Source organism: Daucus carota, chromosome 9 (genome assembly GCF_001625215.2).
Source record: "Daucus carota subsp. sativus chromosome 9, DH1 v3.0, whole genome shotgun sequence".
NCBI lineage: Eukaryota > Viridiplantae > Streptophyta > Magnoliopsida > Apiales > Apiaceae > Daucus > Daucus carota.
In genome coordinates this window covers 7,385,421-7,412,036 of record NC_030389.2, presented here as the reverse complement: position 1 = coordinate 7,412,036, position 26,616 = coordinate 7,385,421, and the positions used below count along the sequence as shown (strand labels likewise).

Genomic DNA, 26,616 nt, shown 5'->3' with positions numbered 1-26,616 from the left:
TTATTTAGTGTTTTTACAAGGCTCAAAATGCAAGCAAACTAGAGAGGAACATAACACAAACCTCAATGGCTCAAGGAAGAAGTTGTTCCAAGATGAACATATTCAGAACTTATTGAATGATGATAAATATTTAAATATATTTTAGTATTGGGTCTCATATGTAACTACACAAATGCTAAACGGGAATCCAAATGGCAGCTATGGTCTTTTCATATGTTAATACACATTTGATATAAACAATGGAAGTTACAAAATTTCTATATATCAACTCACTATGGGTGCCCAGCTGAGAAATACAGTTTACCTCTACGCAATCAAATATCAAGCCTATTACAGTTTGTTTTACTAGCTGTTGATAATCGGATTCCTCCTTTAACTAGCAACTTGTGTATACATTCTCCATGATCGTAAGAATGAGATTCTATCAAATCTTTAGACCAAAACCGAAAAAAATGTTAAAATCCAGGCAGAAGTGACAAGTCTACTATCCCTTTGGGAAGACCAGCTATTTTCTGTAGTAGTGCAAGCCTGTTTTTTCTGAGTTTTTCGTCATCCTACACATTGAAATGCATATCAAAGAAACAAAGTGAATTCTATGAGAAAAATATAACACCATGAATACTTTTCTTATAGTTATCGTGAAAGATGTTTCGCATGCTGCATATCCTAAAACTGTTACGTGAGTACTATTTAGGGTAGCATTTACATATAAGCGAATTAAGGACGGCATGCACCTATTTAAGGCAGCATTATATGATTAAGCATATTTATGCGAAATCAAATGAAGTTTATGACGAAATGAAAAGAGTATAAGAAAACGATACATACCACCATCACAAAAACATGCTCAAAGAAATCCTCTAGCGGTTGCAATAGCTGTGAAGAGTTCTCAAAAAACTCATCCACCTCGATACCTGAAGGAAGAAGTTGTTGCAAGATGAATATACTCAAAGTTGATATTAAATAATTTATATTTTAGTATTGAGTCCTATATGCAACAAGAACATAGAACTTAAACACAACCTCCAAGATAATATGGAACTAAACATGGCATTAGACTTCTGAGCTCTCTGTGCTTGGTGTGATTTCGAGATTACCATTGCATGTTTCCTGATTATATGACCTCACTAGTATGCACATTTGGGAATAAATTACTTCTAGTGGTTTATATTGTTTTAAGACGATTACATTGTGGTTTAAGCTTTTAGAAGATGTTGTAAATAAGGAGCCTGCAACCCATCCACCATTGACAGGTGGCATAATCAGTCAAAAACATGCAATTATATGTTTTGACCTGTAATTGTTTATTTTTACAAGCCCGTTTATCAACATCTAGTTTTTTATTAGGTTGTTCTTAACTCATGATCCAGATTTTACTCTCTGCAATTATAATACAACAATAATTCATAAAAATAAACCTACCTTTCCTTGAAAAAGTTCAGGCTACTTTTTGTATTGGTTTGAACAAAATGTCTGGCTTAACTGATGGTAGTTTAGTAACACAAAATGATTAAATGTCTTAAGTTTGATATCAACAGCAATTTTTCCATGCCATTTTTTCTACTAGAGACTTATTTTGGGGTTAATATGGATAAGAATGGAATACTTTAACGTGCAACTTCGAAAAATAGACAACCTTACATGGAACTGAGAGATCACATAACTCGAAAATACAGTAACAAATGCAAATTTCTTTTTTTTTAAAAAAAAATTTCCTGCCTTGTCTAATTGTATACTTGAAACTTGACAATATACACACCTGCTTCCTCTTGTTAATTATGAGTCAGCAGCCAGAATGTCTACTAGAGACTTGTTGCGGGGTTTATATGGATAAGCATGGAATATTTAAACATGCAACTTCGAAAAATAGACAACCTTACATGGAACTGAGAGATCACGTAACTCAAACATAGAGTAACAAATGCAAATTCCTTCTTATTTTTCTTTAAATTTCCCTGCCCTGTCTAATTGTATACTTAAGGTTGACACTAGACAATATACACACCTGCTTCCTCTTGTTATTTATGAGTTAGCAGCCAGGACTAAGCAAATCACGGGAAAACGCAAAGTACATAACATCACAGACAGAACAAATGCTGTCCAAAGTAAGAGGTTACCAGGGTGAATTTTGCTTCTCAACAGGAGGAAAGTCGTCCATAGAACTTTCTCTTCCTTTGCCTCAAAAGCTGCCTCATCCACCTGTAAAATGATTACAAAAAAAAAAACTACACATTAATATAATTCATCTGAAAGTGAAATGTGTAATAATCATAAACAATTCAAACTTCAATTAATGACAACAGATAGAGCAATTAACTTATTCATTACATTAACACTACTTTAATATAACAACACTCGACTCAAAACACATATTTCAAGTATTGGAAAATAAAACAAAAACTTATTGGCACAAGATTAGAACATTAAAACACCCTCAAGAGATGGCACTTAAAAGGGGTTTGCATTACACTGGTAAGAAATAGCTTTTCATAGATTTATCATAATGATAACAAGTTTGATCCTTACAGGTGACTTATAGAAGTTAACACTACCAGTATATAGTTCTAAACTATTAATTTAGATACTATACTCATTTCTCACTTGGATCAAAACCAAAAAGCTCCTTGCTGAAGATAGAGTAAAGAAAATACGAGAACTACTTTAGAAATTGGATACCTCTGCATCAACAAGGATTTCTTCCTTTCCACGAACAATTCTCGTAGGTCTGGAGTATGCTTCAACTACCTTTGGCAAAAGATCACCCCTCGACAAACTGTCCATCTGGAAACCAATACACATAAGTATGATAAGTGTGTCAAGTTTCTTATTCCATCATCACTAGTAAAGAAGATATTAGTATTTAGTCATTACAATAAAATTCTACATTCAAAAGCAGAAGACATCCACACTACTATAATACAAAAAGAAGCTCATTTACATCAGTAACAAGGTCCGAATTTCCGAGGACGAAAGAAAATATGCTCTGCCTTCTCACCTCTATTTGCAGAGAGCTGTTTTCATGAGAGAACTGTATTTTTTAATACTGGACTTTCATTGGGACCAGCTAGCATTTGTTCAGTACTTCAGTGCTTTTACTAGTTCAACCAGTCTAGCCAATTTAATTTACAATACGAAGATAAAGATCAGATACTTAGATTTGTCTATATGTACGGCGTGTTCATACTGAAAATTTTCATAATGAGGTCAGAAGGCTACTGTGATCAAGTTTCACCAACATTTCCTCCACAGAACTTAAAATTCTAGCATTTTCATTTTTTGTATTATTAAATACTTCATAGGGGATGGGGGTAGTGGAGATTTGAACCCATTACTTATCCACTTAGGCATAGAAAGGGATACACCTTTACTAATACGCTATTATCTTTAATTAATCATTATTACTTGCACAAATACTAAATTGTTTTTCTCTGTTCTGTAACCAAGCAAAGTCAAGTTTCGTGTCACTGAATCTGAGCTTTTAAAGTCCGAAAATGGCGTCTCCATCATAGTTTGTGCCTTTGTGGAACAAGGTATAAGCTTAGACCAAAAACTCTTTTCCATCATATAATCTCTCTCTCTCACACACACACAAACAGGGATGTTCCATGTTATCTTCTCTAAAACACACGTCAACAAACAACGATGTTCAAATTTATTCTTAAACATATATCATCCCAAACCAATTCGAATATTGTGAAACTGCAGGAACTAAACAAGTAGAGATTAGTTTAGCATTCAGCATTATTTGTTACTTTTTTTTTTACAAATGTTAGAGACAATGGTTACACAGAAGTACAAATCGTAAAAGAATAAAGACACACAAGAACCCTATAGAAAAATAACACAAGTTCCAAGTATGACAAATTTATAATTGTATTAATTGATCGCAAGATTGATGAGCACTACAAATTCTTGAGCAAAAAGAGAAAAAAACAGAGTTGACAGTAATAAGAGTTGCTTACCTTATATACTGACTTTGCAGCAAGGCAAGGCCAGTTTGCACGTTCTTTAAGGATAGAGCGAACCACTTCTGGACTTATTCCCTTATCAACCTAACACCATGATAACATATATCACATGTGGAATTATCTAAAGAATAGATAAACGTCTTTTGCAAGTAATAACTTGTTTACTACCATTTATAGTTTAAGATATAAACTCTTGTGATTTTTAACTTCGATATCCAATGCAACACCATGCACATAAAATCTGAGTCATGTATTTTTAATGCAATATGGTACCAGTCGTGCAAGATATCAACCATAACAGAGAAGACAGCTCAAGTAAAATAACAAATTTACCAGAATACATAAGAGTATTGTTGCCCACAATTTCTAACAAGGTGAGATGAGACTGAGATGGCGAACAATGACTAGGTTTATAATATTATATGCTGCATAAGCTTGCCCTGATCAGACTACTAGCGTTTGAAGTTTTCTATGACAGAAAAATAGTGACTTACAGTAAAGAGGCAATAAAAAATCAACTCATTGATACAAGATCTAATTACGTCACATAGTTGGGGTTGAGCAAAGAGCGACTTCAATCAAGATGCAAAATTTGAAAGTTATTCTCAGTGAGCCAGTGACATATAGAATCTAGAATTGTGTAAACTTTAGCCTCATGACAGGAAAATCAGATGAAAATATTATGGAGGAATAAATTACAAAGTTTATAGACTATTTTGATATTTTAGCTTTTTAGCATATTTGATATCGGATTCTTGGATTAAGCACCTAGCACCCCTGGTTTGTCTAGTTTTTGCTTTCCCTTAGGTCATAAGAAATTAGGACTATTGCATAAATAAGAACCGAGTCAGCTTCTGGACTCCTGGAGATGGAATGAGAGTTTTAACAAGATAATCTCCACAAAATTCTTAGGATCTTGAAACACATATTTTATCAAATAAAGGCCTTAACAACCCCTCCCCCAACTAGTATTATATTACCTTTTCAGTTTGAGCTAGACTGTTTTTAATCAATAAACTACCATTCGCTGATCACTGAAGCATATAGACGGCTAAAAAGTAAGTAAATAGAGTCATGGAGAAATATCTAATGGTAAAATTTAGAATTTACACACCAGGAATTGCTCAAGTCTTCGAGTCACAAACTGTTGTACCTAAAAAAAATACAGGCAGCAAAGAAAACTTTACAAAAGGATAATATAAAAGATGTGCTAAGGAACGCATAAGTTATCTTTACAATATCTAACAGATGAGCAGACCCTGACCCAACCATCAAAATGCATGCCATACTTGAAGAACCAGAAAATGATGCAAAAAGTAACATACACTTGGTTGGTACCAAAATATTACAATTTGTAAGTGATTCTCTAAACTCTTGTCCTATAAATTTTTGATATATGATCCACTTATTCATTATACAAGTAGTACATATTCCTAAAATTGTTTAATTTAAAATCCTGTAAATTGTTGTACAAATTTTAATCAAAAGATATCCTAGATTGGTACATAATTGTATTCAAATGGAAATTATTCAGATACTAAAAGACTGAGATTATATTGTTATCAAATTTAAAGAAGAAATTTGGAAATATCTTTTGAAAACCATGTCTTACGGCCCATCAAACCAGTCCTCTATTTCTGAATCTGCACAGATTCCTATCACAGTATTGATTCCTTTTTTAAGGTTGTGCAATTATCAATCCCGTAGTTGGGGTGATATTAAAAATAATTGAATGATAGACTGGGTTGCTGAACAACTCGATCAAAGGGATAAGAAACTATTGTATAATCATAAGGAATAACCGACCCTACTGAAATATAGAGGTATCATTTTTTTAACTGAAACCGTTTGTAGTGAAAATTGATTTTATAAACTAAACTGTTTACTTTTTTGCTTTATTATGATATAAACTTTTAACAGAACTTCAATAGTACTTCATTTGGCTAGTTGCTTCAACTCCACAACTCATTCTATATTCTTAGTATTGTTTCACATTTTGAGACAATTTTAACTGGTTTACTAATAACAATGATCATCAAAAGATAAAATCGAAATTTCCCAACTTCAATTGAAGAACTATATGAATACTGTTGAATGTACTTACTGCATCAATTATTTTGTCGTCTATTTTTAGGGGCTGCACAGAAGCTACGAGTTCCAAAGCTTGTCGCAGATCCAAATTTTTGTTGTTCTCGACCAACACTTGGACCTACAATGAATAACCACATCACTATCATGGTATCATCTTAAAATATTTAAGCACAAATTTTTCAGTATGTACATACTAAACCATATGAGATTCTTCGTATTCCAAATGGGTCATTGGTGGAGCTTGGTTGGCAACCAGCTCCAAAGAGCCCAACAAGGCTATCTAGCCTGCAAAGTACATAATATGGAATATGATACAGAATGAACAGCATTTGTAAAACTAAGAGAATACTGCTAAATATTCTGAAGACTTGGTTACAGATTTTGTTTGCCAGAAGCCTAGGATGTGTATTCACACTACTACACATACACGGCTAAATTAAATTTATTCTGTTGTGATCAAATGTAAATTAAACACAACATCATTGCCATAATCATCACTTCTCTACATAACAGTTCTTTGGTGCTACATTACATTAATAATTTGTAGTACCCTCATGATCACAAAAAAACAATATTTTCTACTAATTTATGGGAACACATAACAGGCTTGCAGTTTGGTGCCTAAAATTCATGCCCAAAGGAAAACCTGCCATCAGTGCGTTCCACACAACCATGAAGTCTTCAAATTCATATAGATCTCTTAAGAAAGAAAGAAAGAAAGGACTATATTTTCAGCTACCTGTCAGCAATCGCTAAAACAGTCCCTGCATCAGTTTGAGGAAGTATGTCTCCAGAAAATCGTGGAAGTGTGATTTCAAACAGTGCCTCTGAAATCTGACATGTAATCGTCAAAATAGAGACAACAGCTGTAGTGTCAGTTAAGCAGAAAGTCACTAAATCTATCAGAACAAAAGTCACATATGAAGGATGTATGATGATGTCATCTTATCTTATTATTAACTAAAATCAAGTTGGGCAAAAACCAAATGAAGAAATCACAAGGCTAATGTCAAGAATACTAAGATCGAATTATAATAATCAATTATCCAGATATAAGAATCAAAGTCCAAGATTGCAAGTAGAACATGATTATGGTTTATAATTTCTTATAAATAATAAATTCATGCGTGATAGTTAATACTTAATATATATGCCAAAGTAATCATGAACCAGGAGAATGGATCCCAAAAAAGGGAACAGCACATGAATGAATACAACATTAATGACTATAAAAGTAACTGCTTCTTAAATATTATTCAACCTCATCTGAGTAGCCATCTCGAAGAGCATAGTGGCGTGCCATTATTCCTGATAGGGCAGTGAATTCTGTAACAACAGCAGTAGCAAGATCTGACATAGCTAATGATGCCGCGTCTCTGACTGTATTTAGTTTATCTTCGTCAATGCCAAGGGCCAGCCCTAGTTCACTGACAGTACCCTGGATCCTTATCATCTTGTCCAACATCGTACCAAGCTTCTCCTGTTTTTGTATGATTGTTATGAGAGGACCATTAGCATGTGTACAGTAGATAATCATGTATTTTTCAGGAACCAAAAATTTAAAATTCCAATGAGAATTTGCTAGAACAGGTCCCTAGCCATATACATTACAATATAAACATTGAAGAATTAATAGTGGCAACCAACTAATATTTTCATTTTGAATTTTCATTTAGTAATATTAATATAATTAAATCCCCAAAAAAATATGTTTTAATAAAATAAATAAAACAAAAGCAACCTTAGACTGTGCATATAAACCAGTAATAACAGCATACATATCTTTTTTACTCGAGGCTTCTTAGTTTTCTTCCACCAGAGAGGTAATGGGAATTTGAAAAACTTACATGGAAAAGAATTCCTTTCAGTTGATCTCTGAAGTCTGTAAACTTTTTACCCGTGTCCAGCTCATAAAAGAACTTTGCATCTTCATATCGAGCTCTGCATCAAATTACAAGCTTTTATATGGGAAAGCGATTTAAAACAGCAAAGGAAGTACACATCTAAAAGAAATCGTACTACAGGTGTACCTGAGTACAGATTCATTTCCTTTTTGCACTACCTTCTTATTAATTGTTCCATTTGCAACCTAAACAAACACTATACGTCATTTACTTAACCGTGACGGATGATGCAGTTTTTATTATTGGTTGCCAAGTCCAAGGCACAAGTAGAATGATGTCTCACAGATATAAAGTATGGTAACAGTTTTCCATGAGCATCAGTCAAAGCAAAGTATTTCTGGTGCTTCTGCATAACCTGCATGATTGTTCGGTGTTGTGATCCATGTCAGCAAAAATATGTACAGTGATATTTTTAGATCTTAAAGCAAATGTTAAGTAACCAACTCATCTAAAACCTTAAGGTGTCAGAGGAAGGCCCCAACAACCCAACAGGATCTTATATTATTCAATCAATTCTCCCACTCAATTGTACATGCGATTGAACAAGAAAAACAACAAACCAAATCAAACCAGACAGACAAGACATATAATTAAATTAAAAGGGATGGGAGGACTCAAACCCGAGACCCCTCCCTAAACGGACCTCTGACACCATGGTAAATAACCAACTCATCTAAAATCTTAAGATGGCAGAGGAAGGCCCCCACAGGATCTTATATTATTCAACAGTGATGAAACATGTATAGGTCAAGGTATTGTAGGGGTAACAAACTCATCTTTCATTTGTCATTGAGAGCCTCAGGTTAAAAATAACTTATTCCTCTAGCCTAGGTCCTTCTGTATAATGATAAGAATATTCCAGTGTCATGGAAATTCTGAAATAACGGTAATTTAAGAACTTACATTCCTCCTTCCATTTCAGAGAACTTCGTATTTATTTCCCCTTACTGCCCACCCTCTTGATACAAGGATCACAAGTGGTGTTCTGGAACGTTACACACTATTTAAAATTAAAGGGGGACAAAATTTGTTGTACATCTTTGTTGGTCTTTGTTGGTAAATGGTGGGAGGCATACTGTGGAACCATACACTAGCCGAGGTTTATATGTACTTGAGGGATCACAATAGGCAAAAGCGAAAACTGGTTCAAAAGAAGTATATGACAGCAAAGAACTCTTTCCCTCTCGAGTCTAAAAATTGCTTCGAATTTTCATCTAACAAATTGTGGCATAATCTGCTATTTCCACATCACGCCCCAATTCTTATGTGTAGTCGAACATTTCATACCACAGGAGCAATTAAACATACTATACTGCGTGGAAGTACACAGTTGCCAGTTAAAAAAAACAATTCTCAAACAATTCCTTGCGAAAGGAATATATCTTACCATTATTAAAAGTTCTTTCGGAAGCACTAGGAATGACTCATTGAACTCCCCAAGTACTGGAACGGGTGCCTCAACGAGATTGACAACCTACATATTATGAGCATAAAGTTAAACTTCTGCTAATCGCAAAAGAGAAGAATAAACTGTAATATTTGTTTCTAAACCTCATCAAGTAAGTTGTTCTGCATCACAATTTGTCCATCAACTCTCTTTGCCAAAGCATTGGACAGCTCTAAAATTGTTTTCTTTCGTTGCTGCAAAAAAATAAGTGCAAAAACATAAAACCTAGCCTAAGTTGAGGGGAGACTGAGGGAAAGTATTAACAAAAAAGTTAGTTCAACCTCAATATCAACAGAAACTCCGGCCTGCTGCATTACTTTGACATAAGACTCTGCATTATCTACCTGTGCCGAATTTAATAAGCAATTAGTTACTGCAAGTTTTTCTTTTCTTAGGAAATATTAAGCTGCAAGCAGTATCTTTAAAATCACCAAATGAAGACTAAAGACAACCAAAGTTGCTGTTGTTCAAATGGGACTTGAGGATCAGTAACTATAAAGCTTATTAGATCGGTGTGCTAGCTGTAATCCAATCGAGTATGCTGTATGCTAATTGTACTCTAAAATTGTCTACTATCATCTTGCGGTGACTCTTTGTACTATTTTTAACTTAAATTTTAAGATACAATTTTAAGTTGAATGTTAAAATATTGTTAGTAATTGAGCAGTACATCTGTTTATTCACTAGCATGTAACCTCTATATAAGGAGGATTCTCCTTTTGCAATACAACTAATATACATTAGATAAATACAAGCAGAGCATATGTTTCCCAGTTCTTCTGTATCGATCCAATACAAGTGCACAATTATGCAAACAAAACTACACTGTAAGATTAACAATAACCAATCAAATTTCCTTAAAATTAAATTTATTTACGTTCGTCTATTTCCCAAGACATTTTGTCTATCACCGGAAAGAACCTGTGACAATACTTTAGTAAAAGAGGAAGATGAGAGAACATTTACCGGCAGTTTCTTTACAGAAGTACTTGCTAAGATTTAATTTCTTTAACTACTTTAAATAGTAAAAATGTAAACTTTGAGTAGTATAAGTGTATAACAATCAGTTACAAATATATGATACCGGTTTTCGGACATTTAAATAATAGTAAGATGTTTAAAGTTGGTGCAATGTAAAGACAACAGCCACATCCAATATGAATACAGAAAGGACAGATATAAATTTTAAACTTTTTGAGACAATGTAGAAGTTTATGTGCATACTCTTAGATTAGCTGATGATGTATTTCGGAGACCATGCGATAGATTTCCACTGTAAAATACATTAAAGAAAATGAATTGAGATGCTAATATTCAAAGTATTGATTACATTATTACAAACAAAACCATACAAATGTCGATAAGAGATTACAACTATTCATCATTTACCAATAACTATAATTGAATGGAAAATAGCACATACGGAAAATTGGTTCTAAATAAAAAACAAGAGATAGCTATAGCGAGGCTTGCCATTTCACCATCTCATAGAGAAAAAAAAGAAGGGAAATGCTTTGGTAATTGAGCTTTGGCATGAATATATAGATACTTATCTTAGCGACATCATTGGAGTATCAATTCTAATATAGCAGCAAACCCCCTTTTCGGCGTCAAATATAAAAAAACCTTCAGCTATTTTAGCAATGCCATTGAACTTGCGCTCGATTATAATTTATGATATTTAAGGGAAAAAGACTTATTCTTTGCATCCAACTCTGACTCACAACATTACCAGCAATAAGTCTTTTCGTTGGAGTTGAGTCGTTGATGAGCTTTATTTTATAGAAGCTCCAAATCTTGTGAATGGCATGGTTGGTAAAACTTTTGTGGGTGTGTAGGTCTTGCTATTTGATGGGGACATCTTATTTAAAAACGCACTGCGTATTCAGGCAATTGCTGAAGTAAATGCTTCATTCTCTACTGACTTTCTTTGTGTAAAAATGACAGTTTATATTAACTGTGAGTACCAAATTCACAGAACATAATATGAAGAGTTCTACTGACCTCATTTGAAGCCGAATTCATGGCAAGAAGTAACTGGTTAAATAATTGTTAAGAGCATTGTAACACAAAACAGTAATTAGACTCCCTTTATTTGCAACTTTCTAGAGCTAACCGAATTTAAAACACCAACAGAATCTACTGTAGACAATATAATGAACTTTCTGACTTCAATACCGATAAAACGCGCGAAAAAAGGTCGGCACTGTAAATAATACTTGCCTTAAGAGACCCGCAAATGTAAAGGGAATTACAACTTCTCCGTGAAGGGCCAAAATCCAACGAATAGGTCGGCTAAAAATGACCTATGCAAAAAGCAGGTTAAGAAAATTACGTCTTGCTAATTAAAAGAAAACATTTATGAAGATTAACTTAATTAAATGTATATCCAGCAGCATTAAGTATAAAAGATTGCTATCCAGTATTGTAATGTGTAAAATGGCCACTATTACTGTATATTCGAAACCTAACAGATACCACCCCTTCCAGCAGAGAGCCCCGACCCCCCTCCCCCCAGGGAAAAAAAAAACAAAAGAAAAGAAATGAGCGGGATACACTAGATACACTGGGTTTGGTTATTGAAACAATTTATGTGTTTTACTAAAGTTATACCAGTACACTCTCCAAATGTGTATTATGCTCACTAAGCCAGGTGTCAGTAACAAAAATCTTTGACTTGAAACAAAACCTTAATGGCTTAGAGAAGAAGCCTAACATCTACCATAAACCAAACAAGTTACCGATGCTTAAAATATTAATGAATCAAAGAGAAAATTACATATTACTTGTGCTCCTGCACTTAAAGATGGTCGTTTACAAGTATCAATACTAATATGGTTAAATTTAATACAAGGCATAAATGGTATAATTAATTGTAAAACACAAACCTCGGAGTTCCAGCGCATTGATTTTGGGAATGATATTTTTCCTATTGCACCAGGCAAATTTTCTGATAAAACCTAGTGAATATTACCAAAGACCAGATCGCAAATAATAAAAGTCAGAAATACTATGAGAGACAACAACCAAGAAATTGCAAAGACTTAACTTGTAGTACAAGTATTGTGTTATATTGCCACAACCAGAGATATGTGAAAAACAGAGCAAGTTCTGTGTCTCTATCAAGTAATGGTAAAAAGACATGACAAGGTAAAACTTAGCATACAGTTTGAGCCTTGAACACATGTACTTAAAATGAATAAGAAATGCTGAATAATTAAGTGATCCTGAATAGTCTAGCAGCTCCATAAAACAACGTATGTTTCTGGATTAGTGTTCAGTATAAAACATCTAGGTAGCTAAAATATATAATACTCGAATATTTAAAGCTAAATTAAACTACTTTTAACTTCATATGAGATATTAAAAAGAAATTAAGATATAGAAACTTGAATAAGCTCAGCAAACTCTTCTACTCATGTCTTAATTTGATTAATTTTAAAGAAAATTCTATAATATAATTAACGCATACTCTTCTTACGTGTGAGTTAGAATTGAAAAATGATTTGCATATAATATTTCTTTTTTCCATAAAAAGAACATGTGACATCTATCACAATTCTCAACTAAAGAGGAAACTCAGATATTATCTGATGAACATGTCATGTATAAGTTTCACAAGATATTTTTTACCTTTCATTTATATAAAGTTTATCATTCTTTTAAAGTTTGTCATTCTTAAAAAGAAAGATAGTACTGTCCAGAAAAGACAAGCTCCTAAAGCCTCTATTCTAAGCTGGTCCAGCATTTCTTTTCCTCTCATCTATACTATCCTATTAAAGCCAAAACATTAAAAGTTTGGTCAGTCGGTCGGTACTTGGGCCGAATTATGGGCGTACTTATATAATCAATTATTCTTTTCAACTAAAACTATTATCTCTTTTATAATTTTTAACTAAAAAAAACTCAATTTTCTAAAAATAACATTGGACAACGTAACAACTACCCTTTTTAATTACAGCACATTATCTTTCTCAGATTCCTAACTAAAAAATCGATTTTCTAAAAATAACACATGCAACATACATATAAAAAAGATAATATCATTATATATAATTATTAATATACAACCGATGATATATTTCAACTAAATACATTAATGTTATTTTTAATTACTCCATGTTATCACTTTAAAAGTAATATCATAGATTTATACTATTTATTTATACTATATTATACTATATATTATTATTATTCTATTAAAACTGAACTATTAATAATTTACTGATCAGTCAAGTTTTATCAGCCACTCGGTATTATTCTACGGGTCTCCTTAATGTGTGACGTGTTCTAATAAACCCTTTTATTATCAATTAACCCAAAACATTTAAAAATTCGGTCAGTATGATCGGTTTGTATATCAATTAAATTCAAAATATAAACGATAAAATTACAAATGTTATAAATCACCCGTGCATGCCACGGGTTATAAGCTAGTTTCTTTAAAGGCTCATACAGGCTATAACGTTTTACCAGACACGACCCAAATCTGCGTTCTATAAAAATCTATCAAATACCATCTTATATTCCCTCTGGACCTGTTTCAGAGATCTGAGAAGCAGTCAAGTGTTGGGCACCTAATCACATGACTTGCGTCAGTTGTAAGATACAATCAGTATTCAGGATTCAGAAGGGACAATTTGTGTCTGTTAATTGTTTATTCTGTCGGGATGATTCGTTTGAGTTAAATGTCTATTTTATGAGTTAGTACAAACTTGCTGGAGTTATTGGCCACCAATTTCAGTTAAAAAATGCTACAGATATGGAAGATGGGATCTGTTCGACTTAGAAACTTTAGAGATATACCTCCACAGCAAATCGTGCAGGCTCTGTAACACGGACATAGACATACTCTGTTTTCCCTGCAACAACAAAGGCCAACATAATATAAATATAACTAAGATGCCATTACACTCCAAGATAAATGTTAGAAAGTCCTGCATCAACATGTTGAAAGAAATATACAAGTTCCCACTTCACAAGTTAAACAATATAACAGAGATGATAATTATAATATACACAAGTCCTAAAACTGAAGAAAAAGCGATGAAGGTATGCATACCTTCAACCCTTCTATATAAGGAATCTAGAGGAACAGAGTATCTGCGGCAAAATCCATCAGCCGCCTGATACAATGTAATCACGTTAGAAAAAATTAGTTAAACATCAAACGCCACGCGATAATTTATTTACAATTGAATAGTATCAAATAATCTTCACGTCAATTCCCACGGAATACCAGATAATCTTATTCATATTAAGATAAGAGGCATTGCTGAGCCAGACAGATATTGCACAAGAACAAGACCAATCTGTCAAAAGGATCAACATACCTTATGCACCTTTAACAGTGACAACTATTCTGGGTCTCCTTAAATTTCAATTCAAACATTTTAGACCCTGAGGACTTTGTGACTGTTTCAATCATATCTATACTACCAAAAATGGCAAGATAGTAGAAAACATCATTAAAAATAACTCCTTTATACAGGGGGGACTTACCATATTGCATTTGTATTTGTTGGAAGTAGAAAAAGTGAGAGTTTCTAAAACTGGAAAACAAGGTATTTTAACATTGTGTAGAACCAAAAAAAGAAAACAGATCGTTTTTGTACAACCTATGAGGCTCAAATCATGAGAGGAAAGACAACTAAAAAATAAATTCAAGGATATGCAAACTGCAAGCTACTTAGGCACCGGGATGAGGCAGCTACCCTCATCCCTAAACACATACTAAAGCACAGGAAAACACCTCCATAATTCAAGTCATAGAAGTATGCTCGACTACATTATTGACTAACACTAGTCAAAAAAATGTTAAGGCGTTGAAACCAACTTAAGAAATTATTATTGCTTTATACTACTGCAGGATGATAAGACCTTTGTGGGTCTGCCCTCGTTGTCAAATGCTTTTGCAACAGGAGGTCCACGAATTTCAGCCTCAATTTCATCTTGTTTAGGGAATAGACTTTCAACATTCACCTACAAAAAATGCCAGGATACATTAGCCAAATAGAGGGGCAAAATGATGTAAATATCAGGGAGGCTCGGAAAATAAAGTGCTAATATAAATCAAAATAAACGCTACAGGTAACTCATCATTACAAGAGTTGCTCTGTTTGCAAGCAGTAACAGTGATGCAGTTTAAAGTTTCATATTAGTATGTTCTCTGACCAATCTACTAAGAATATGTGATTACTGTCCACTAATCATTATTTCCCATATAAATAAATGTATTAAGGCATATACATTTGTCCAAAAAGTTATAAAAAGTAAATACTGTTATCCTGGTCCTTGAAGAATAAACAAAAACAATCCTCTACATCCAATCTTGATATTGTGACATCCATTACTTTTGAAGAAAAGTGATACATTATGGGCTCAAGTAGAAGGTGGATTTCCAATAAAAGGTGCCTTCTTCAAGGAGCCACGAAAATTCTACTTCTATAGAACCTTTTAAGGATAATTGACATGATTTGAGAGCACAGAATTAGGTAATTTCAAAGGGTCCTTTCTCCTATAATCATCTGTCATTAGAATTTAACTGAAAGAACATAAGTGTTCAATTTTACCATCACAGTTTGTTTACCTTTCTTCTATCACCAAATATATTATCTTAGTTTGGGTGACCATGAAAGTTAAGCCGATGGCTAAATTCAATTCAAATATGCGCCAAGAAAGCTAATGAGTTACAAATAACTTTTTAACATATAATTTGATGTTAATGGCCCAGAACAAAACAAATTATGTTCACAAAGAAAAATTGTGTGAAATCCACAGTTAAGAGATCCCCTATATGGTCCATGATTAGAAAAACAGATTCTTTTATTGTGTAAATCATAGTCACATCTAGAATTAAACAGTTCTGCTGATCTAATAATAAGTCGAACATCTAAAGCTAATTGAGTAAAATGCTCTAAAGCACATAATTAAAAATTAAGGAACTACAAAAGAGTAGTAATTATAAGTGAAGACTACATACCACCAGTCTACGTGGAGTGCCAAACACAAGCACCTTACCATGGCTCAGCCTCTGTTTCTCTAGTAACTGGACTATTAGACTCTGTAGCTGCAATCACCAGTAACTTATATTCAGAGGCGATCAGAATTATCATCAAACAAATAAGTTCCCACAAGACGAAAACTCCAGTAACAATAAATCAGATTATCTGAGTTAGGTAACCAATAGCAGATCAAAAACCGAAGGGAGTCAGCCAGCACAACTTGAAGATAAGGTTCTAATGTGCAGAAAATCGTGTAGTAAACCCAGATGTAGCCAATGGGGCGCAATACAAACTTGTAGAAAAATAAGTTACAAATTAATTTACTTACTTCCTGGCTTGCATGAGCTACATCACTTGGCGGCAATTCTTCTGTACCAATTTCAAGGACAAATGATCTTGGTTCCATTTGCACCTGTCTTACAAATAACAATAAACATGTCACTTGAGGGTATTAAGTTTAGGATATTCAATATCACTAACTATACCATGCAAAAAGTATGATACTGTGTCAAGAACATTACACCTGATGATCCTATATTTATCTTAACACCAAGCTTGATGAAACAAAATAAATGGTAAACTGCTAGTAAAGCATATTCTAGTATGTCAATGCCCTAAATATCCAAAAATTAACAGTTGGCATACAGCATATGAATACTTAGAGCATCTCCAAGAGACTACTTATATGTCCTCCTAAGTTGGAATATAAGGAATTTCTTGACAACTTATACGGCAATCAATTCAACCAAAATATGAAAATGAACAGAGTTACTAATTAACTAGAAGGAAAAAAAAGAGCAAACAGAAAAAGGAAGTCAGTCATCAGAAAAGACTATTAATAGATTCCAAGGGCATGAAATAAGGGAGATATAATACTCTCCGCTAAAACCTTGAACCCTGTATTGCATACATGAATATTAGATTAGATTTACACAAACCCAGCTGGGGATTCCAGGTACAGTTACAGTTTGTAGTTAGGTATTATTCAGATATATCTACACTAACAGAGCTAACAAGTGATCAACAAACGGATACGGGGTGGAAAGAAACACAAAAATAGGTGATTTTGGTCATTTCTTGTAACTGAAGTGTCTTTCTTGAACAAAGTTTCATCATAAGCATCTACCAACAGACTGTAAAGAAATGCTTTGAAGAATCGATGCATGAGCATGACTGCTCGAGGAAACAATGATTAGGATACGAAAACAATATGAAAGATAAAACTTGGGTGGATGAACCACAGAACACCCACTACCCCAAGTGTTTCCCAACTGCAGAAAGGAGAAAGCTACGGACCACAACCCATGAAAGAGATCCAATTCGATATTCAATAATATGTTCAACAATCAAGGCTACGATTATATGTAGGGGATTACAATGCTTAAATATAGAATATAGACCGTAATAAAATAACCTAAAGGACCAAGGAACAGATGGGCTTTAATATAAATAAACTCTTTAACCCAAATATAAAACAACATATGGATAAAACATTATTCATCTTATATTCTTTACACTAAATACTAAATTAATCAATAAAATATACATTAATATTCTATTTTCGTTCCCAAACAAGAATATTATTGTTCTATACCCTTCTAGGCACAACTGTAAACTGCTAACACTAAAGTAGGGGTAAAAAGAAGACAAGAAACTACTTAGGTAAATATTTTAAAGAGCTAATACTAACAAAAGAAGCAGAGAATTAATTAGCAAATAAAAAACACAGATATTAGCTCAAGATTACCATTTTAACTGCAGCCTCCAGAACTTCTTTTTGAACAATTAGATCTTCAGATTCAACAGCAGTACCAAGTGGATACCCAAGAGATTCTCTCGTTTCAGACCATAATAATGCACACTGGCGGGCTAAACTGCAAGAAATAGTTAGCCATGCAAGTTATATAAGATTGAGCAATTTAATTGATGAAACCAGAAGTGAAAAACAACATAAAAAAACTAATATGACTTTAAAACCTGCAAAAGAGATGGAAATAGATACAAGAATAAGGGCAGTGTCGGGCGGCGTCTTGGGTGTTTCAATCAAGAGGACAGAGGAAGAGAGTGACAATTATATGCTTGCACAATATTAAATTCATATCACATATATAGATAAAGATGTGCACCTGCGCATTCGGCCAAAATAACGAGCTCGCTCTGTTACACCAACAAAACCTCTGGAGTCCAAGGTATTAAAAGCATGAGAGGTCTTTAACAGCTGATCATACCTAACACGTCGTAAAAACATGTCATTGGAACAATAAGCAAACAAATGCCTCTCTTTAACAGGCAATATAATGTACATTAAAAGGATAAAATTAACCATACGCAGGAATTGCGAGGCCTAAATCAAGTAAAGAGCGTGACTCTGCCTCAAAAAAGTCAAAATGCTTTTTAATATGATCCACACTGGCGTGCTCGAGATAGTATGCACTCATTTCCTTCCTAATACATGTAACAAAGACAAGTCAACTATTTACTGAAAATAGCTATAAAAATTATTTTAAAGTTGATATTATAAATGGTTAGTAACAAATTCACCAGCAAAAAAAAGACGGAAAAGGATAACTAGAATCATTTGAAAGGATAATCTTGCCAACAATTTAATAAAGATATATACATATACATGAGAATTAAGCTAAGAGGTTCGAAAATTGGAAAAGACAGTACATTTGTTGCATGCCACAATATTTACTGGAAAATGTAAAGAACTGATGGATACTACATAAAGATATGTTAGCGATGAGCGTTGTGGAAGTAAATATGATGGCATTCATCATCATACACCCGTATTTTACAGGGAAATTTTGAAAAGATATATAACTAGCGTACTGCTAGCTCAAGCTGTTCCATGACCCCTGGATTCTCGAGCCCTTTTCTAAGCTTCTGTCTTGTCTTTTTCCCCTTCATACTAACAAGATTATTCCATGGCTCATTTGTATTATGTTCATGTTACCAAATCCAATTATACGAGAATGATTTTACTCAGCATAAAGAATTCTCTTAGATATATATACTCATTAGTCACAAGCCATATGGTCTAACCAGTTGTAATACTTTAGCACTTGTTTAGAAAAAGTCCCAAACAACAGAAATCTACATTCTCTGCTTACCGTATTTTCTAAATGGATTGGTACATGAAGCAAATCCCAACATTAAAAGTTTTGTCTGATAATCTGTACTAAAGTTGCTTTAATGATATGTCAGCATCTTTGCAAATCATCCAACTTGCAGATTAATATGCAAATCATTTAATAAAATATATATATTCCTGAACTTGAACGTATACTATTTTAGTAATATCAAGTGCTTCCGTTAGAATGTATTTTCAAAAAAAAAAAAAAGTGCTTCCGTTAGAATGTAGTTTTCCATGCAAGTTTAGTACTCCTTTTGTTTCATTATAATTATATTATTTTTGGATAATTGTTTTTTCAAAATATTTGCTTTTTACTTTTTTCAAGGCTGCAACTAATATTACATACCAACTATATTCCTAGTAGAGTTAATTGCAATTGGCACCCCTTATGTTTGGACATAATGCACATTGCATCTAATAGTTTTGGAAAATACATTTTGCAACCCCAGACTTTTAACCCGTAGACACTTTGCACCCTTTCTGTTAATTTCTGCCGTTACCGTTAACTTTTGCAGGGATATTTTGGGAAATTTAATTATATTTAACTAAAATCAGACCTTTATTTAAATTTTTTGACCATCCAAACGATTTTTTTCGAAAAAATTTAAAGAACGAAAGTTGTAGAGAATAAAAAGATCTTCTTAAAACTATAAGGTTCATTTTTATAAACGATTTCTAATTTTAAAAACGATTGTTCATTTTTACAAGATTTCTAATTTTTGAATTTTTTTAGAATAATTATAAAAAGTATTATGAAAATTTTGAACCATATAGTTTTAAGAAGATCTTTTTATTCTCTACAACTTTCGTTCTTTAAGTTTTCCCGAAAAAAATCGTTTAGATGGTCAGAAAATTTAAATAAAGGTCTGATTTTAATTAAATATAATTAAATTTCCCAAAATACCCCTGCAAAAGTTAACGGTAATGGCAGAAATTAACGGAAAGGGTGCAAAGTGTCTACGGGTTAAAAGTCTGGGGCTGCAAAGTGTATTTTCCAAAACTATTAGGTGCAATGTGTATTATGTCCAAACATAAAGGGTGCCAATTGCAATTAACTCTTCCTAGTAAACATTTGACTTGGTTATTTAAATACAAATAAAACATAGACTTCAATAGGGGTAGTACTTAAAACATACAACTATTGACATATATACTTGTTAAAATTGGATAAAAATATTGATCTATGTGCCCAACCCTAGCAAAGCAAATAATGGAACAGAGGGCGCATATATCATAATTATATGTCACCACATGGCTAGGACAGGTAACAACTCTTGCAGTGATGACTGATGAATCTTAATGTACGTATATATCAGTAATTAAGTAGTTTATTACTCATTTTCTGAGAAAAGCTCTCCATATGTGATTCCATGTGCATATTGAATTTTCTTGAAATGATCAACTCCCTGCAAATCATCAATGAAGAACTTCAGTAGTAGAATATAAAGTCATTCCATGTGCATATTGAATTCCATGTGCCCATTCGGAATATCTTATTTTGGCCAAACGGGGGAAAATACAAACCAAATGCAGAGATGTTTACTGAAGTGCAATATAAAGTGACCTGAAGTAACATAATTATGCGTTCAAGACCATAAGTTATCTCAACAGATACAGGCTTCAACGGGAGACTTCCAGCCTAGAAGCATGAAGTTATATTAGATTGACATGCAAGAATTATGTACTGCTCACTGACAGTGTTAAATGCATCGCATACTATGACAACCAGTTCAAGATCTCATATAATTTATAAAACATAACTGAAGATACAAATTTGTTTACAAGTAGACAAAAGAACCTGCTGGAAGTAAGTAAATTGTGTGATCTCCATACCATCCATCCATATCTCCCAGCCCAATCCCCAGGCGCCAAGCACCTGCCCGTAGTTCCAGTTGAGAGAATGCAAATGGAAACAAAGAAATATATACAAAAAAACAATATGAATTAACTGAACTGCACTATATGCCATCTATTTATAAACAAGCACACAACGGATTCCTGCCAATTAAACCAATACAAGAACAACTTACCGGGCTTTCCCAGTTGTCCTCCACGAATCGAATATCATGTTCATTAACATCAATACCTGTCAAGCATCACACTACAATATTATTGCTCTCCGACAAATTTTACATAGGTCAAAAAATCAGCAAACAGTAGTCATGTTTGCCATGTTTAATTACTTATGGTAAGCAGTTTGTCCCAATTTGGATCAATTTGAGAAAACAACTAGGCGGAGTGGTTTCATAAATACTAAAAATTTGTGATTAGTTGCAGGTACACATACACTTAACTTTTTTACAAGTACAGGTAAAAGAAAAGGTTACAAATTTAATGATCTTTCTAAAAAAGAGAAAGATCCTCGGTCCTAATCTCATCCTCAACTATAATGAAAATACTCTATTAAAGGTGGAGGAAGTTCAAGTTACAGATCCAATTTTCAGCTTTCATTCCATCATTTACTTCAAAAACTGCATACCAACTTCCAAGAGCAACTACTGAGTTTTCAATTTCCACATAACAAGTCTTCACATGGCAGCTACCAAGAGATCAAACCTCTTTGAGATGGTACAGAAACCTCAAAGTGTAAATATTGCATGTATATTAATGAAAAGAATGCTAGCTATTTAGCTAAAAAAGAAAAGAAAAAATAATGCTAGCTAGGAACAGGGAAGATTGTTACTTTAGATTTCACTGTTATGCAATATGAACAACAAATACCAAGTATACTTGTATTTCTTCGACTTGTTCGTCGGTTTACGATACATTCATTAGCTCTTCTTATTTTTCTTGAGTCCTGTTCTATTCCACCTTCCTGTTAATTTCTTGCATTTTAGAGGTCAAGGTTATTTACACTATGTAATGTTTTTGTCTTAATATAGAAATTGAATTGAACAGCTTTAGCTCTAGCATGTTCTAATTATGGACCAATAAACATAAAAGGACACTGCTGATGTAATAATCACTTTGTTCATACAGAAAATATAGCTTTCATCTACTGGACTTACATTATTCAACCCAATCTCTTAATAGCAGGCTAAACTTAGAAGTTGGCACATCTGAAAAGGTTTATAATGTATGGCCACAAAAACAGTCCCAAGATCCAAGTGACAACTACATAGCATACTGATAACCAAAATCTAAAACAGGAACATCAAACCAACCTAGAGCCGATAAGCTTTGAATAAACAAATCCTGCGAATTTCCAGGATCAGGCTTCAAAATAACCTGTATTGATAGAAGGACCAAATCAGAAAGTTCGACAAAAGATCGTATAAATATACAGAGTACAGATGATATTAAGATTAATGACCAAGGTCCACCGACTGACAATGACTGAACATTTACATAATTTGAACACTAACCTGGAATTGAGTATGTCTTTGAAGCCTATTTGGGTTCTCCCCATAACGACTATCATCTGGTCGTATACTGGGCTCTACATACCTTACACAAGAAGCTACACTTCAGCTTTTGCAAATTATGATAAAGAAAGATATAATAATGACTTAAAGGTTTTCACAGACATTGATAACAGATTTTAGGTAGAGACTAGCTAGACTTCACAGTATATCAACAGGTACCATCAGCAGAATCTAAACTTCTCTATACAACATAGGTTATAGGTATGAATATAGTTGTAGAGTAACAGAAAATAGGTCAACATGAAGTATATAATATGATGCATTGCTCCTCTAACTCCCGAAACATTTAGCTTTCTGTAAATAAAGCACAATCATTTTACTGTCTTCCTGTAAACTCACATTAACTATGGAAATGACCAGAACAATCTAAGCCAGTACTGAATGAGGTATTCAAGTGCCTTCCATGACTATATAACCAGGTGTAAATGCAATAATTTTTGTCGATTCATCAGGAACATATATTTTACAAAAAAAAAAAAAAGCCAGAAGGGGGCACCAAATTCAGTTACATTGCACAAGAAGCAAGTGGGAAAAAATCTGCTTAAAGCAAAGAGTTGGTCCCTATACTAAAAAAAGTAGTCTCCAAGGACAGCAATTTTCAAATTTAACTGCAAGACCAAATCTTTATTCACGGGTTTCTTATCGGTCCAATTGACAGAACATAGCTAGCTCAATACAGTATATTATAAATTTTCATATGTTTGAAAGGATACTTACGCAACATTCCACGGTTCTGGACCAAGAACCCTTAAAAATGTCAGAGGATTCATAGTCCCGGCTCCAACCTGACCACAATCTTAAAATTGATCAAAAGACATATAGTCACAAATCAGCTAAATCGAACAGAAAATATACATAACCCACACAAGCATGTCCTAGTGGACGCCTGCTTAATTGCATTAAGTCATTTACAGACTAAGTTAGGATTAAAGAAAACAAGTTGCATGTTATCAATTACTTTGTCGCTTAGTTAACACGCACAACATGACAAGAAAAATTAAATCATAAGCAAGTATAGGCAGCAGAACACCATACATTGTACTGGAAAGCAAGAACCAGGGAAAAGGTAATGCAGCAAAACTTCAAGAGACTACCATGGCAAGACGCAAGCAAACATGGATGTATTAGTTACCTCTGTGTTGCTGCACTGCATTATAGCACATCCCACTGATGCCCAATACTCCTGCAGAATTCGTGATGAGAACGCATTAAGTGGATGCAGATAAAACTACCATAGCAACCAACACTAGCTAGAATTACAAAGTCGTCTCAAACCATAAATGGCTATCGAGAAAGAAAAATATCAGAAAGTAGATGTAGTTTCTATACAAACAATATTCAATCAAGATTAAGCTAACATAAACCTAAAAATAAAAGCTATGTTAAGACATTTTTCTAAGAAGGTATATGACTTTTAGTTTTGAGTAAAGAGTACTCTATTATAGTGACAAAGGAATAAATTACAGAATAATAAATTTCATTTGAAATCACAAGGCCATGCTACCAATTTGACAAATTACAAAACGAATTCAATGTAAATGGATCCACTTAGAAACAATAATATTGCATTATATTACTTGGTATAAACATCTTTACTTAATTCTCAAGTCTTTACACAGCTCAACTGAAGTTTTACACACTTTTCCGCAGCAAAAATATGAATACAATATTACACCTCTATCACAAACAAATATACTTCCCAACATTGTGTACATCTCCATATGTCTATTCTTCTGAAAAAAATTAAATTAAGCAGACAACAAGCTAAAATAGTCTATGGACCGCTTGGATTAACTCAAAAGAAGTGTTGTATTGCTTATACGTGAGAAGTTAATTATAAGTGAAAAATAACTTTTAATTTATGTGCGTTGATAAATTTTTGATATTTACAACTTATCATGTATAAAAATCATTAAAATAATAATAAAATATTATAATTAATCTTTTAAAGTGGTCCTATATATTTTTGTAAAATCAAATTTCAAAAATAAAAATAAGTCACTAAAAAAAGTTAGTATTTTCTGACTTCTCATGTTCAGCCTTATAAGTCAGAAGAAAAGCTCGGCAAAAGCGGCCCTATATATCATCGAAACACACAAGTCTGCTGCATTACACTCTCAACCAAAAAAACACAACTCTAAGCATTCCTTCAATGCCTTCACTCAAATATCCACATATTCGAAAATATACTACACTAAACTCAAAAGCACAACCTTTATATATAAAATGAACCCTACTAAACAAAAGTTACAAACCCCACTTAACCGAATTAAAAATTCTAATCATATACCAAAAAAAACTTACAATAAACAAGATAATTAAAAATTAAAATTTATTGTAAAGATCAGGGTTTTTATATTAATGAAATCTTCGCTTATCAAAAAAAAAATTAAAATTTATTTATGGGAAGGTGGAAAAAGACCTGGAGGCGTTGAATGGCCTGCTGAAAAGTTGGTATAGAAGCATTTTGATGGGTTTGTGAAGTGGGTTCTGAAAGTTGAGTATCTGCAGAAGTGGCTATGGCAGCTGTAGTGAAGCGGCGTCGTATTGGGGGGCGTTGAAGATGAAAAATGGGGGTGGGTTTGAAAGAGAAGAGAAGAGAGAGATGGGGTTTATGGGGTTTAAGAATTGAAGTAACAAATGATAAAGATAGAATCGCCATGCGACCAAACTCCAATCTCTTCTTTCTCTTCTTTGGTAGAGAAGGGGAGTGAATAAGTGATAGCATATCAAAATTATTAAATTTGGACAATATTTACAGAAATAAGTGAAAATAGGTGAAATTTTTATCCTTTTCGTTTAATTATTTTTTATTTTTGTGTTTACAAAGAATTCTTTTTCCAAATTGAAAATATACGTTAAATTTGTAATAGAAAATTTTGGGGAAAATAATGGCAAAATATATGAAAAGAGTGGTGGAACAGGTATTTTATAAAAAAAATTGGATCTAATATCTATATTTTATCTATACCATAGTTAAAGATCTATAAAAATTTTAAACACTTTATCATAACTGAATCAATTTTAATTTTTTTTTTGAAACCAAAAAAAAAATTTAAAATTGATTCAGTTATGAAAAAGTGTTTAAAATTTTAATTTTTCAATCTCAAAATAGGAAAGATGTTCATAAAATACTTGTATTTTATTTCTAACTAGATTGAAAAAATACTTTTTAAATTTATAAATCATCAATATATTTATGTTTATATTATTAAATTTAAAATATTTTGTTTTCGATATGAAATATCGATCTCTTCTCGTTCTTTGTCTCCATTAACATTTCAATCTCCATCGGCCGCAAAAAAAATTATTATTCAATCTCGACTTCTTTACTTTTTTTTTTATATAAAAAGGAATCAATTCATGAATTAAAAGTCAGACGACATCTAAAAACACTATCGAAATTAGACAGCCGCCAAAGAATATCGTTGTTGAATCCTTCCTTCTTGCAAAAGCAACGGAGCGATTTGAATATACGCACTTGTTTCCATCCGATTGGTTTTCACCTGAGTGTTCTAAACAATCGATCATAGATGCGATCCCATAATAACCTTCAAATCTAAATCAAACCCATGAAAATCATGTTGATCTATAAAATCGGTCATGAAAAACATCAAAACACACCAAAACAAACCAACTCT

The 26,616-nt window shown here is 33.0% G+C and overlaps 1 protein-coding gene across 3 annotated transcripts; it reads right to left on the bottom strand.

The window, feature by feature from the left end:
- Positions 1-101: 101 nt before the first annotated feature.
- On the bottom strand, positions 102-25,707 carry LOC108202607 (glycine--tRNA ligase, chloroplastic/mitochondrial 2). Of its 3 annotated transcripts, none has more exons than XM_017371080.2 (36): positions 25,398-25,706; positions 24,108-24,158; positions 23,693-23,760; positions 22,916-22,997; positions 22,715-22,778; positions 21,581-21,636; positions 21,349-21,426; positions 21,115-21,189; positions 20,886-20,956; positions 18,743-18,859; positions 18,541-18,642; positions 18,162-18,288; positions 16,743-16,826; positions 16,393-16,479; positions 15,291-15,392; positions 14,473-14,536; positions 14,217-14,272; positions 12,299-12,370; positions 11,634-11,716; positions 10,635-10,683; positions 9,692-9,754; positions 9,515-9,604; positions 9,351-9,437; positions 8,247-8,318; positions 8,090-8,148; positions 7,907-8,000; positions 7,321-7,539; positions 6,799-6,893; positions 6,254-6,344; positions 6,073-6,177; positions 5,083-5,121; positions 3,963-4,052; positions 2,677-2,781; positions 2,118-2,199; positions 829-914; positions 102-554 (listed from the first exon to the last, which is right to left on the bottom strand). In XM_017371080.2, the coding sequence occupies exons 1-36, from the start codon at positions 25,701-25,703 to the stop codon at positions 456-458; spliced, it is 3,270 nt and encodes a 1,089-aa protein (XP_017226569.1). In that variant the 5' UTR covers positions 25,704-25,706; the 3' UTR covers positions 102-455. The 3 variants fall into 3 exon arrangements, 2 of the variants coding, with proteins under 2 accessions (XP_017226569.1, XP_017226571.1); XM_017371082.2 differs by having other exon boundaries at positions 207-554; positions 22,916-22,989; positions 25,398-25,421; XR_010287518.1 differs by lacking the exons at positions 102-554; positions 829-914; positions 2,118-2,199; positions 2,677-2,781; positions 6,254-6,344 and having other exon boundaries at positions 25,398-25,707.
- Between the last annotated feature and the right edge of the window lie 909 nt (positions 25,708-26,616).